Source organism: Bufo gargarizans, chromosome 3, assembly GCF_014858855.1.
Source record: "Bufo gargarizans isolate SCDJY-AF-19 chromosome 3, ASM1485885v1, whole genome shotgun sequence".
NCBI classification, from domain to species: Eukaryota; Metazoa; Chordata; class Amphibia; order Anura; family Bufonidae; genus Bufo; species Bufo gargarizans.
The window spans coordinates 620,966,624-620,982,286 of record NC_058082.1 but is presented as its reverse complement, the minus strand read 5'-3'; the positions used below and the strand labels follow the sequence as shown (position 1 = coordinate 620,982,286).

General features: G+C 43.6%; 1 protein-coding gene across 13 annotated transcripts in view; it reads right to left on the bottom strand.

The window, feature by feature from the left end:
• Nucleotides 1–15,663, bottom strand: part of ROBO2 (roundabout guidance receptor 2) — a 432,244-nt gene that overhangs the window by 95,394 nt on the left and 321,187 nt on the right. For all 13 annotated transcript variants that reach the window (XM_044284544.1, XM_044284545.1, XM_044284552.1 and 10 more), the window contains 3 exons: nt 11,597–11,802; nt 1,258–1,339; nt 1,001–1,166 (listed from right to left, as the gene is read on the bottom strand). In XM_044284544.1, coding sequence (XP_044140479.1) covers nt 1,001–1,166; nt 1,258–1,339; nt 11,597–11,802 — 454 coding nt within the window. The remainder of the gene's footprint in view (nt 1–1,000; nt 1,167–1,257; nt 1,340–11,596; nt 11,803–15,663) is intronic.

Below are 15,663 nucleotides of genomic sequence, written 5' to 3'. Positions count from 1 at the left end.
TATGATCTCCACCTACGGGTCCCTTTTGAAATGGGACTTCTCATCCAATTACCGGCCGTAGCGGTGATCTACCTCAGTCAGTGATTAGCGGAATGTTCACATTTCATGTCAAGAGGAACCAGGAAGTAGATACAGATGGGGAACCGAGAAGCTTTACAATGGAAGGGGATGACTACAACTTTTTCTTCATTAGACAGGTTATTGGCCAGATGTCTTCAAGCGAAGAGCGGAAGAGACAGTAACAGATACTTCATGCTTGACTTGAGTTACTTGGGCAGGAATTATTCTAAACTGCCAAATCGAACATGCACAGTGGTGATTGAAAGTTTGTGAACCCTTCAGAATTGTCTATATTTCTGCATAAATTTGACCTAAAACTACATCAGTCCTAAAAACATAGAAAGAAAACCAAATCAAACAATTGAGTAAAATTGTTTAACTTGGTATTCCCAAATTTTCAAGCACCACTGCATGTCTATTTTTGATTGGATCTGAAAAGGGTTTCCCAAGCCTTAAACACTTGATCGGTGGGGGGCCGTAAACCAGAATCCCCAGCCGATCAGCTGTTTGAGAAGGCACTGTCATTCCTGTGAGAGTGGTTCTGCTTGGTATTGCAGCTCAGCCCCATACACTTCAATGGGCCTGAGCTGTACCTAGGTCATGTGAACAATGAATGTGTTGTCTCTTGGCTTAGGGAAAGTTAAGAGAAGACCGTGGCGCTGCTACAAGCACCGGTGCCTTCTCAAACAGCTGATTGGCGGGGGTCCCAGGTGTCGGGCACCATCTGATCAGATACTGATTATATTTGTTATCAGCGCACACATTGGACATGTCTAATTAATCATGTGGGAACCATCACTTAAGAAATAGATCCTAGTGTCAAGTGCTCCAAAGTTGCGTCTAAATGGAGTTGTCTTCTGCTCTTTTAGCATGTTAGATACAATTTTTTTTTTATCATAGCATATGTATACATAGAACTAAGAATCCAAAGCTAACTTACCTGAAGGCTTCAATGATATAAGATGTCACAGGCAGGGCTCCTGGAGTGCCCACTTGCCAAGACAAAGTAACACTATTCCTGCTGACGTCAGTAACTTGAGGCTTCGATGGTGACCCAGGTAAGTCATTTATATCCAAGTTCTTGCTTACGGTTGCTCCACCAGATTCTATGGTTAAGTAGAAAAATGTCAGACCCTCAATCCAAAATATAGTCAATGTACTCTATCACTGGAAACCAATATGGCAGCATGTTCATACCTGTCACTTCCAGAACAGAGCTCCATGTAGTTTCACCACTTGAACTTGTAGCAACACATGTGTAGGTGCCAGAATCAGTGGTCTGCAAAAAAAGCAATACAATTATAAAAAAAAATCTTTATACCAATCTCTTGTGGCTTGAGCATGCACTGTACTGCTCCATACAACTCTAGGTGACGTCCTGCTCTCATTTGGCTAATCCAGAGATTTATCTTTTGTCCCCCATGAAGGAGTATCTGTGTCTCTTTCTCCCCATGTAGCACACCGAGAGTACTTTCAGTAGGCACAACTGCACCCTCTTTTCTATAGTATATAGGCATCTGAAAAGCATTCTTAATAAAGAGGACATTTCATTAACAAAGACCCTCCAAACACTGCACGCTATCATACTTTTCATTTGGTCAAAGAAGGACACTTATGGGTTATTGAAAGAAAGATAAATATTTCATGTCTCTCTTTAGGTTTATAATAGATTACCTTTTTATGTAGATGTTATCACACAATCATTTCAATATAGAAAACGCAAAAGTCCAAATTAAATCAAATGATCTATAAAATGGCGTGTAGTATACAGATACATAGTATTGTGTTTTGGGACTAAATACCAAAAAGTGCCCTTTTTTAGCAACTAGCTTAAAGGGCATCTGTCAGCAGCTTTGTACCTATGAAAATGACTGACCTTGTATGCACTCTTGGCCGCAGAAGGCATCTGTGTTGGTCCCATTTTCCTATGTGCCAGCATTGCTGAGAAAATTGATGTTTTAATACACGCAAATGAGCCTCTAGGAGCAACGGGAGCGTTGCCTTTACACCTAGAAGCTATGCTCTCTCTGCAACTGCTGCACCCTCTTCACTTTGATTGACACGGCCAATACGGTATAAGAACCTATGCTGGTGGTGAAACCGCCAAAGTTATGTAGAGGCATCCGCGGATCTACCACTGCTTCTAAATGTAAGACAGCTTCCTTGCTGTCTTACATTTAGGCTCCATTCAGATGTCCGTAACGTGTTTTGTGGATCCACGGACCCGCAAAACACGTACAGGGCAACGTGCGTTCCGCATTTTGCGGACCGCACGTTGCTAGCACTAATATAATATGCCTATTCTTGTCCGCAATTTCGGACAAGAATAGGACATGTTCTATTTTTTTCGGGAACGGAATTGCGGACCCGGATGTGCGGGTACACAATTCCGTGTCCGGGCAGCACATCGTGCTGCCCCATAGAAATAAATGGGTCCGCAATTTCGTTCCGAAAAATGCGGAACTAAATTGCGGATGTGTGAATGGACCCTTAGACCACTTTCTGCGTCTAAACCAAGTGTAGAAAATGGTAAATGAGATGGGCCTATCGGACTGTCCAGGCATGGGATTCAGCTGGTTCCCTGAGGTTCTCCAGATCCAGTTGTTAAAATTACAGCCGGATATGAGAACTTTGCTACTGGCTGAATCCCGATCCGGTGCTCTGGAGATGAGCGCTTTCATTCCATAGTTTAGCTTCTTAGGCATTTTAAAAGTTGGGTGGTATGTGTGTGTAGCATATATATATGGTGTATTTATGTGTAAACATGTGTAGTGACGCTGCGTGTCCGCCGTTGAGCAGGGAACCTGTTTTTAAAAATTTTAATCCCACCCCTGGGACCGTTCCCTTCTCATGCCACGCCCACTTTTTTAGACCTGGCGTGAGCAGGGAGAAGTTGCAGATTGCTGTGCAAAGGACCACAATCTGTGCCAGAAATAAGCCTAATATAGGTGTATTTCTGTTTAATAAATGACCCCTTATATTCTTTAAATGAACCAGACTTTCCCCTTTTTAGCATGGTTCTCCTTGAGCAAGGACGCGAGCTACACCACATTTATCAGGAGCATACAGATCATTTTTAGTTAATCCACAGAGTGAGCAGAGAGTTTAGAGACAATCTTTACAAATCCCAGACTATCACTGTTATCTTGTTCATCATTTCAGTCAATTCAGGAGAATATTTAGTAGAGAAGTCGCACACGTTCTCAGAGATGACTCGGGATCGCTGAGCTCCCACCTTGAAGGGTTGCTTTTCCGCAAACTCCTTGGGATCTTGCCTATTGAAGCGCACTGTTTAATCCAGCAGTACAATAAAAATGCATTAACCTTTGTGGTCAGTTCCTGCCTTCAGTATTGAGTGGGAGGCTAAATTGTTTACTCAAGGAGTGCTGACATTCATTTTTTTTAAATAAATTCCATTTTGTTCCAAGGAAGTTAATAATTAATTTATGGTCAGTGACAGACAGCGGCAGACATAAACTTCTGGGTATTTCATATTGTCACTACTGTATGACTGTGTTGCACAAAGTGTCAGCACTGTTTGAACATAATATACAGTATATAAACAGATAATGGGAATATATATATATATATATATTTTTTTTTTTATTATTATTATTATTATTATTATTATAAAGGTATAAGTATAAAAATTACATTATTCATAAGATAAAACAATAATATTACAAACCTCACCTTTTACTGTGAGGATATGCAGAGCAAAGTGAGGAGAGTCCTCCACCATATCAGTTACAACTTAAGGGGTTGCCTAATTTTTTTAGGGCATCTGGACACCCATCATTTTTGTCCATGTATGAGACAGTCCTTTTAAAGGGGTTTTCCTAGATATTCACATTGATGTTCTGTCCTCAGGATAGTTTATTAATATGAGATAGGTGTGGTTTCCCGGACACCCCGCAGATCAGCTATTTAAGGAAGTCCTGGCGCTCACCCGAGCTCCTCCTCTCAGTTTACAAAGCACAGTGACTTCCTTTGGATAGCGGCTGTGTTTGGTATCACCCCCATTCACTTGAATGTGTTATGGAATATTGAGACAAAATGGATACTTGCTTGTTGAGAACTATACTTTAGCTAAAATGGCGGCCAGGCGCCCAGCCAACGCCTAGAACAAGAATCTTACTTTAATGCTTCATTATGTGCCTCAAGCCAGTTTCTGTTCATCTCAAGCAAGCAGCTTCCCCCATCTGGAAGGGGGAGAACTTCCTCTTTACATAGATGTGACAGAAAATACAGAGTTTTTAGCAAATAGCAAAGATATACGTCACCCTACCTCCCCCGCTTCTTCCTGTTCTATATTTGCTGCCCTATATAATGTCATCTGCTCCGCAATAAACTAGAGATCTTGCTTTGACGCCCAGCTGTGTGTGTCTCAGTTTGATCTTTCCGTGCACGTATTCATTTAACATTGATTTGGAGCAGTACCGAACTGGCAGCTTGACCAGATCCAAAACAAATGTAACTGAGGCCTAACTAGGCCAGGTCACTGGCCTAGAAAAAGACTGAAGCACTCATGAAGCACGGTGCCCTCCTCATACAGCTGATCGATGGGGGTGTCAGGAGTCTGACCCCTGCTGATCTCATATTGGTGACTAGAGATGAGTGAATCAAAGTTGACAAAGTGGAATTTGATATGAATTTTGGGAAAAATTTGATTTGCACCGAATCCGAATTTCCTCACACTTCATGGTAACGAATCACATTTTTTCCTAAAATGGCTGCTGGACATGTTAGGACATGGAGTAAGGAACTCTAGGAACGAGGGATCCCCCACAATGCCATGCATGCAGCCAATCAGCAGCCAGCCAGCCCTGTGATGTCACAGCTCTATAAATAGCCTCAGCCATCTTGGATTCAGCCATTTCCCAGTGTACTTAGTGCAGGGAGAGACATCAGCAGGTGCTAGGGACAGTGTTAGAAAAAACTTGTATTTTGCTTTATAGAAGTTTAGGGGAAGGATAGGGAGGAATCATTCCACAGTATTAAAGCAGAACAGGGTTCAGTAGGGTAGTTTACAGCCCGGGAAATAGGAATAATCCTATTACACCTTGCTGCACTGACTGGGGATTCAAATTGGCATTATACAGCTCTGTAATTCCAGCAAACCGTTCCTGTTATTGGGGTGGAAGCGCTGTTTAATACAGCCATTAACAAGGTTTATTACAAGGAAATATTTCTATGTCTTATTTGACCCTGCACGGTGCAGTTATATGTTCTAAAGCATTTTTTGGCTTGTATTAGTGGGAAAAAAGGGCTTATTGGCCATTGTGTTGTGAAGTGAGAAAATGACAGCCCTTTTTGGCAGGTATTAGTGGCAAAAAAATATATATTATTTGCCATTCAGCGGTGCAATTATATGTTCTAAAGCCTTTTTTGGCGTGTATTAGTGGCAAAAAATATATATTATTTGCCGGTCAGTGGTGCAATTATATGTTCTAAAGCCTTTTGTGGAGTGTATTAGTGGGAAATAAGGGCATATTAGTCGTTGTGTGGTGAAAATTACAGACTTTTTTTGGGTGTTTTAATTTCCTTTTTATTTATTTGATCTAACAGTATGTCAGACAGAGAAGTGCCAGGCCCTGCACAGGGGAGTGGCAGAGGCCTAAGGCCCCTTTCACACGGGCGAGTATTCCGCGCGGGTGCAATGCGTGAGTTGAACGGAATCCGGACCCATTCATTTCTATGGGGCTGTTCACATAAGCGGTGATTTTCACGCATCACTTATGCGTTGCGTGAAAATCGCAGCATGTTCTATATTCTGTGTTTTTCACGTAACGCAGGCTCCATAGAAATGAATGGGGTTGCGTGAAAATCGCAAGCATCCGCAAGCAAGTGCGGATGCGGTGCGATTTTCACGCATGGGTTTTAGGTGACAGTCTATTCACTGTATTATTTTCCCCTTATAACCATGTTATAAGGGAAAATAATACAATCTTTAGAACATCAATCCCAAGCACGAACTTCTGTGAAAAAGTTCGGGTTTGGGTACCAAACATGAACGATTTTTCTCACGCGAGTGAAAAACGCATTACAATGTTTTGCACTCGCGCGGAAAAATCGCGCGTGTTCCCGCAATGTCCTTTTCTGTTCCCTCAGACAGAGAAGTATTATATGCTGTGGGCTCACCTCCACTATACAGCGAGGACGAGCTACTAGAGGTCAGTCAGCAGCTACTGCCCAGCCAAGATGTGAAGGAGACATCCGCAGCTTCCTCCCGTAGGTAGACAAGTAGTGATGAGGAGAGTGGCGTGGGAGCTGGTGTTGCGATCGGTCAGGCTCCTGACCCAGAGACCGTTTATAAGAACCTCATCAGTGACGTGCAGACAGTACTCGATGATAATGATGATGAGGCTGATCGCACTTGGGAGCCGGGTGAATTAGGGGCTTCATCATCGGGAGAAGAGGGTGGCAGCTTGCCCATGAGGAGCCTGCAAGTCGCTAGCATGGCTGAGCGTCAGCAGGGTGGCAGCAGTGGGAGGTTGGGAGCCAAACGTGCCCAGGGTAGACCACCCACTTCGCAGGAGCCTGCCTGCCCAGAAAGTAGTGGTGCAGGGGTTCACGGAAACAGCGGCGGTATCAGTCAGTCAGTCAGTGCAGAGTATTGGGAGTAAAATCACCTACTCGGTGTGTTAGTTTTTTATTAAGCTGCCGGAGAAGGTGAACATAGCCATTTGTAGAATCTGTGGGCAGAAGGTGAAATGTGGACTGGGTGCCAATGTTGGCACTACAGCTCTGCGTCAACATATGCAGCGTCACCAAAAAGTGGACAGGGAGAACCGTGGCTCTGATGTGGTGGTCCAGCCTGCCGCAGCAACTGCTGCATCACCCAGTGGCAAGCACCTGATTTCAGGCAGTCAAGGCTCCACCACCTCAGCCAACGGGAGCTGTCTTTCCTTCCCATCATCTGCTAGTCCTGATGCTCCTGCTCATCCTCCTACTCGTCAGTCATTCCATCAGCAATCAATCACCAAAGCGATTACCAAGAGAAACAGTATGCGTGCACTCATCCAATGGCGCAGAAGCTGAATGTGCTCCTGTCCAAGTTACTGGTGCTGCAGTCCCTCCCTTTCCAAGTGGTGGACTCTGCACCTTTCAGAGAACTGATAGCTTGTGTCAAGCTGAGGTGGAGAGTCCCAAGCTGTCATTTCTTTGCCAAAAAGGCAGTACCAGCCCTGCACATGTATGTAAAAGATGGGTCAGGGACAATACATGTCCTTTACGGCCCACTGGGTGAATGTGGTTCCTGCACAGCCACACCAGCAACTTGGCCAGGTGATGCCACTTCCGCCTCCACGTTCTCACGCCATTGGTCCTGCGACAATGGCCGCCTTTGCCTCCTCATCCTCCACCGTGTCCTCAACCTCCACTGCAGGGACAATTCAAAGTGCCCTTCCCGCATGCCACATGTGCAAGGCACAGTGGTGTCACTCTGTTCTGCACCTCTATTGCCTGGGCAATTTGAATCACACAGGGGAGGAACTGCTCCATGTCCTTCATCAAGAAATCAATTCCTGGCTTTCTCCGTGAAAACTTTAAATCGGAACCATGGTGACCGACAAAGGGAAAAACATGGTGTCGGCATTGCGTCAAGGAGGGCTGAGCCATGCGCCCTGCATGGCACATGTGTTCAATCTGGTTGTCAAGCAGTTCCTGAAGTCTTCCACCCATCTGCAAGACATCCTAAAAATGGCCAGGAAACTTTGCATTCACTTCAGCCACTCGTACACCACAAAGCATGTGCTCCTTGAGCTGCAGCGGCAGAACGGCATCCCTCAACATAGGCTGATATGCAACGTTTCCACCTGTTGGAATTCCACCATACATATGTTGGACCGAATATACAAACAGGGAAAGACCATAAATAATTTCTTGATGATCCAAGTGGACAGGAGTACTCCCATGTGTAACTTCGATGTCAGCCAGTGGCAGCTCATGTGTGACACCTGCCGTTTGCTCAGGCCCTTTGAGGAGGCCACGTTATTTGTCAGTCACCAGGACTACGGGATGAACAACGTGATTCCACTGCCTCATGTCCTGGAACAGATGCTGGTAAATCTGGTTGGTCATGGTACTGGAGACGTGGCACCTAGATCTCACAGCCACATTAGCCCTGGGGGGCTGAACTAGAGAAGGAGGAGGAGGAGGACATTGGAGCTCAAGCAATGTGTTTCGAAATGGGTGGTTTTTATACACAGGTGACAGCAGGAGTAACCAAAGAAGCTACAGAGTAATGAGGAAGACGAGGCAGAGGACTCGGACACATCGTGGCAGTATGCAGTGGAGATGGAGGCAGGGAGTCCCTCCGAGTCACTTGCACAAAAAGCCTGATGCATGCTCTCTTGCTTGCGTAGTAACAGCCGAATTGTCAGCATTCGGCAGAGGGATGACTTTTGGCTCTCCACATTGTTGGACCCTCATCACTACCGTTCCAAAATGGGGGCCTTTTTTTACACCCACTGAGAGGGAGGACAAACTGAACTACTATAGAGACATCCTATGGGATGGTATATCTTGAAAATAATATGATTATTACCTGGGAGTACTATTATGTAGGGATAGCTATTGTTAGGGTCAGCCACCGATAAGTGGGGTCGCTCCTTTTTGGGGGAGACTCTTCCCCAATTAAGTGAGAGATTTCTCCGCTTTAAGGCAGGGTTTAATAGTCCAAGTAGTGACATATCTCCCAGTACCCAGCCTTGTCAGCTATATAAGAAGGGACACCTGGTCTCTGATATTTTGGAAACACTATTACATTTAAAATTTATGGGACCTTATCTACAGGGGATGATCCAGCAATCAAGCACTACAGACAAGGTGAAAAACTTGAAACGGAATCACCACCAAAGATGCTTCTCTCTCCAAGTCCCAAAGCCACCACATAATCCTGAATACAACCATCATCAAAACCGTTTTGATAAATAGCATTTGCTATCTATTCAATGCGGTTCTTTCTTTCAATATGATTTTACAGATAACCCATGCAGTCATTTATATGAATTATCATTTTTTGTGGGACTTATTTTAAAAAGAAAATTATAAAAGTTACGTTTTAAGTAGGCTAATCTTCCAGTGATTAATACTATAGAGACATCCTATGTAGTAAGTTGTCCGCTTCCTATCTGCGCCATCGTCCAACCTCTCACAGGTCTGACCGGGGGGCCCTCTGCGCTCACGTTCCACTGCCATGGCTGCTGGGAAGGAGTGGGGTGGCAGGAGCAGCACCAGCTCCATCAGCAGCAGTCTGAGTCTACAGTCGCTGATGAGTAGCTTTCTTCAACCGCATAGGGAAGAAAATACTCACCAGCAGCAGCAACAGGTAAACCTAAAGAAGGACCTGAACCAGCAGGTGCTGGCATACTTGCACAGCACCCTGCCATCCCACATTAAAGATCCGCTGGACTACTGGGCAGTCAAACAGGATTTGTGGCCGCAACTGGTCAAGTTTGCCCTGGAAAAGCTGTCCTTCCCGGCCAGTAGTGTGGCATCAGGGCGTGTGTTTAGTGCGGCGGGGGCCATAGTCACCTTGCCAGTCTTTGGTCTCCTGTTGCTGCTGCCACCTCCAAACTATGTCACCTTGCCACTCTGTGGTGTCCTGATGCTGACACCTCTACACTATGTCACCTTTCCACTCTGTGGTCTCCTGATACTGCTGCCACCTCCACACTATGTCACCTTGCCACTCTGTGGTCTCCTAATGCTGCTTCCACCTCCACACTGTCACTTTGCCACTATGTGGTCTCCTGATGCTGCTGCCACCTTCACACTGTCATTGTGCCATACTGTGGCCTCTGCCTGATGCTGCTGCTGCCGCCACCTCCACACTGTCATTGTGCCACCCTGTGGCCTCCTCCTGCTGCTGCTGCTGCTGCCACCTCCACACTCTGTCATTGTGTCACTCTGTGGCCTCCAGATGCTGCTGCTACCAACTCCACACTGTCATTGTGCCACCCTGTGGCCTCCTCCTGATGCTGCTGCTGTCACCTCCATACTCTGTCATTGTGCCACCCTGTGCCCTCCTCCTGATGCTTCTGCTGCCGCCACCTCCAGACTCTGTCATTGGGCCACTCTGTGGTCTCCTCATTCTGCTTCCACCTCACCACTGTTATAGGGCCACTCAGTGGACTTCTCATGCTTTTCCCACCCTCCCCACTTTATGATTGGGCCACTATTTTGCCTTTCGGCCTGGCTAACATAATGATTTATTTGACCTTTCTTCTGATCTGTCAGAAAGAAGGAAAAATGAGACACACAACGGATCCTGTCTGTTTAGCAGCTGTAAGGCTTGTATAGTCCCATCAGAATTGGCGTATGATTTGGTAGCCAAAAGCAGGAGTGGGTCATCTCTGTTTTGGATCCACTCCTGTTTTTTTTTGGCTTTAGCAATACGGATGGATTACTGACCAATTGCTGACCGAGTGAAGGCAGATGCTCCAGAGACAGTTTCCGTTTTTTGTGGGTTATTGTTCTGACGGATCAGAGGAAGGGCAAAATAATCAGTGACATCAACAAAAACTTACTGCTGACACCCTCTCCACTCTGTCGGGGGGCTCTACTTGTATAAGCGTTTAATAGAACAGGTTCTGTAGATATCTATGTGGAATCAACTGCTGACGGCGTAAAATGAGTGCGCTTCTTCTTGATGCTAACATTGACCTGTAAGGCTGAGGTCATGCTTGAGTTATTTGGTCAGTTTTGGACCTGTAACTGCTCAAATAAGTGAAGTGTGCAGTGATTCTAAGAGCGACGCCTGTCATCTGCATGTCATTCTGACTCACAGTATTGTTTCACTACCACAGCAGACTCCCTATGTGTGTTACTGCAAGGCACAGTGTTCTACACCCCTATAAAGGTTCTCTGCAGCCCGAAAATAGCATTTTTTTTAATGCGTTTCGCCACAAATAAATTTGTATCGAAGCAAATTATTTCACAAAATTTGGTAAACCGGCTGAATTGAATGTTTGAGAAATTAGCTCATCTCTATTGATGATCTATCTTGAGTATTGGCTATCGATATAAAAATCTCATAGAACCGCTTTAAGGGTCTACTAAAATTCTTTTAAAGGTCTTTGCTATCTCACTGTACATTGGTCATTTTTACCATCTGAAAATTGTACAGTGATCTCAAATGGGAAAAATTAAAGGAGGTCCACTACAATTATCACTACAGATGTGTCCATTTGGTTATGGATTCCAGTCTATCACTGTACAAATCCAAAGATTTGTCACAACATGCTAGCAAAACCACTGGACACATATTGCATATCTCACATCTCTTGACAGAGTTCGGAAAATCGTGTTTTTCACGGTTGTCCATTTCACTCCACTTATCTCGGGACATGTTGAGCCAAGTAGGAAGGTAGGAATGGACACATCTGGAACCTCATGTTCCTCAACCAATGCTCACATTTATATGTGTTAGTGATAATAGCAGCACTTTACTGTTATAAAACACACAGTATAAGTTTGGCTTTTAGGTTTCTTAACATCTTTAACATCCATGACATTTGTGTGTTATTCTTACCTTTAGAGATTTAATCTGTAGTGATCCTTTATCAAGGATGAATAATCTTGTATCTCGTCCCATAAAATTTAATCCTTCCTTTAACCAGCTTATGACTGGCATGGGGTCGCCCGTTGCTTTGCATTTGAGCAATGCGGTCCCATCTACCGCCAATGTCTGGTTGGCTGGGCCTTGTAGTATTATCGGAGGTGGTCTGTCTGTTAAGACTGAAGATTAAGAAAATCATTAACATCCAAATATATTCAATATTATACAGCTGTAATATCTTTATATGAATATTCAGACCAGCAGCTTACATGTGAAACCTCCTACAGGGGCAATCATCGTGGAGGGGCCCCTACTGGTGCCCATTCCTACTCTTACTTGTGCCCATTTCTGCTCTTTTTCTCAGCCTTCCTAGTCTAAGCCACTGGCTGGTTCCCTTCTCCAGTGTTGTGGACTCTGGAGCCTGTTTAGAGTCCATTGGGGTCCACTCTTGACACCATAACTGTCCCATCATATCGAACACTGTACTAATAGTATAAAGCGGCACAAAAAATTTAGCATTTTCTCCAAAATGTCGAAAATATATCCATCCATGTAAAAGTAATGGGAAAATCCCTTTTTATGAATATTTTACATTACATTGTACCATTTATGTTAATTTTATGAAGACATAAATTAGAAGTCTGATGCAGGCTATTAGGTTTATAACAATACCCTGGTCATTTGCATATTTCTGGATAACACATGTCATTTATTTTTATGGCCTAAATGGTTTGCATTAAATGAGTTGGATCAATAACAGCATAAAAGTCCTTTTTGAGCAGAAAGAAATCTCGGCTCTGAGGGTGTTCAATGTGTGAGCCCAATACAGGTTTCCATGACATTGAGGTCAGGGGTTAAATGAACACTTAGAAGTTGCAGTGAGGTGTGAACATCCATACTGCCACCAAAACTGCGACCAGTCAGCCCTCATTCCAACAACCTTCAATTGTTTTATCGCCTTGATCCCAAGAATGTACTCCTGACAAAATCTATTTTCTACATTTACTCTATCGCACGGTGCAGTGGGAGTCAATATTAGTGCTCACTGTGGCTTCACTGATAAAAGCCCTTTATATCAATCCAGTGGTCTACCAAATCAAATATGGACTAAAGTCAACCAAATCTAAAAGTATTCGATCAAAAATATCATTTATACTCAACAGCATGTGAAAAATATTGATTTGTTCTCTATCCCTGGTTATTAAGCCAACCATATACATTCAATAGGGTCGTCCAAATAATTGTTCGACCAACCGATTTCTCTCGCGACTCCCACCTACATACAGTTAGGTCCATATGAATTTGGACAGAGACAACATTTTTCAAATTTTTGTTCTGTACATTACCACAATGGATTTTGAACAAAACAATTCAGATGCAGTTGAAGTTCAGACATTCAGCTTTAATTCAGTGGGTTGAACAAAATAATTGCATAAAAATTTGAGAAACTAAAGCATTTTTTAAACTCAATCCCTTCATTTCAGGGGCTCAAAAGAAATTTGACAAATTAAATATTTTAATAAAATGTTAATTTCTAATACTTGGTTGAAAACCCTTTGTTGGCAATGACTGCCTGAAGTCTTGAACTCATGGACCTCACAAGACGCTGTGTTTCCTCCTTTTTAGTTCTCTGCCAGGCCTTTACTTCAGAGGTTTTCAGTTGCTGTTTGTTTGTGGGCCTTTCTGTCTGAAGTTTAGTCTTTAACAAGTATTTCATGCTCTATTGGGTGCAGATCAGATGACTGGCTTGGCCATTCAAGAATATTCCACTTCTTTGCTTTAATAAACTCCTGGGTTGCTTTGGTCGGCGTTTCATAATACAGATGGACAATGACCCAAAACATAATGCCAATCAGTTTGGCTGCATTTGGCTGGATTTGAACACACAGTATGTCTCTAAAAACCCCAGAATTCATCCGGCTGCTTCCAGCTGTGTAACATCATCAATAAACACTAGGGACCCAGTGCCACTGGCAGCCATGCATGCCCAAGCATCACACTGCCTCCGCCGTGTTTTACAGATGATGTGGTATGCTTTGGATCATGAGCTGTGCCATGCCTTCGCCATACTATTTTTTTTCCATCATTCTGGTAGAGGTCGATCTTGGTTTCATCTGTCCAAAGAATGTTCTTCTAGAAGTGTGCTAGTTTTTTAAGATTTTTTTTTAGCAAAGTCCAATCTAGCCTTCCTATTCTTGAGGCTTATGAGTGGCTTGTACCGTGCAGTGAACCCTCTGTTTTTACTTTCATGCAGTCTTCTCTTTATGGTAGATTTGGATATTGATATGCCTATATTCTGGAGAGTGTTGCTCACTTGGTTGGCTGTTGTGAAGGGGTTTCTCTTCACCATGGTAATTATTCTGCGATCATCCATCACTGTTGTCTTCTGTGGGCGTCCAGGTCTTTTTACAGTGTCGAGGTCACCAGTGCTTTCTTTCTTTCTCAGGATGTAACAAACTGTAGATTTTGCCACTCATATTAGTGTAGCAATTTCTTGTATGTTTTTTTTTTCTGCTTTCACAGATGAAGGATGACTTGTTTCACCTGCATGGAGAGCTTCTTTGACGGCATGTTTACTTCTCAACAAAATCTTCAAAATGCAAGCACCACACCTCAAATCAACTCCAGGCCTTTTATGTGCTTAATTAAGAATGAAATAATGAAGGAATTACCCACACGTGCCCATGAAACAGCCCTTGAGCAAATTGTCCAATTACTTTTGGTCCCTTTAAAAACAGGGTGCCCCATGTAAAGGAGCTGAAACTCCTAAACCCTTCATCCAATTTTAATGTGGATACCCCCAAATGAAAGTTAAAAGTCTGGACTTTATGTCAATGTCCATTATATAGCTATAACTTGAATATGTTTTAGTAAACAGGTAATATCAGTGTCAGTGTCCAAATATATATGGATATGTATTCCATTTAGCCAAGCTTGTATGTGTTGCCATGGAGGGGGGACACTGCCAGACCTTCTCTTCTCCAACATCATCTGTTGGGGGAAGGTGGGGAGCTCCATATAAACAATAGAGTCTTTGCTAAACTCCCAGTGGGTTCGCCCAACAATACAGTGAAGCTTACAGAGCCTTTAAAACAATATTCATAGGACTATTAGGGGTGTAACATGTATCTTTGATCCCCAACTCCAAATCTGTAGAAGGCCCCCACCTAATGTCCGCGTCTTCTTATGTGGTAGATGGGACTTTGCTCATGCATCAGGACAACTACTACCTCTACACATTCTATACTCATGTACTTATGCCCCTGATCATAAAGTACATTTAACGGTTATCCAATGAATCCTAGGGGGGGGTACTATATCTACTTATAGAGAGCACTTTAATCGGCATGAGGAGTCTTATATGCCATACATGCTCCACTGGAATTCTGGGAAGAAAGGGGGCAAATGAGGTCATAACAAGCTCTGCCTCCAATGCTCCCGGATGTAAGATAGATATCCTATAAATCAATGCTCAACCTTTTAAACAGGCCTTGAGACAAGACTTGAATAATAATTAAGCCAGTACCTCATCTGCAGATAGTTCTGGACTGATGAGGGGCAATCACCCCGAAACAGCTGTCTGCAGATGAGGCGCTGGCTTAATTATTATCCAAATCATGTCTTAAGACCTATTTAAAAGGTCGAACATTGACTTATAGGATAGCTACCTTACAGCTGGTGGAATCAGAGGCAGATCGTGCTATGAGCTCATTTACATACCTTCTTTCCAATTAATTTTATTAGCAATTAAAGGGGTTATCTGAGTTATTTATAGTGATGAAATGAATGTGACGGCTTAGGTGTAATTACATCTGCTCACCGCGGATGTGACGGCGAGCAGGAAAACAATGAAGAGAAGGCAGCGCTGGCACAGCACTCGCCTTCTCTTCGAACAGCTAATCGGTGGGGGTCCCACTAGACCCCACTAATCAGATACTGATGATCTATTCTGAGGATATATATAGGAAAATATTTCGAAAAACCCCTTTAAGTCTAACACTTCTGTCTTGAAGTCGTACTCCACTTTCTACACCGTCTCT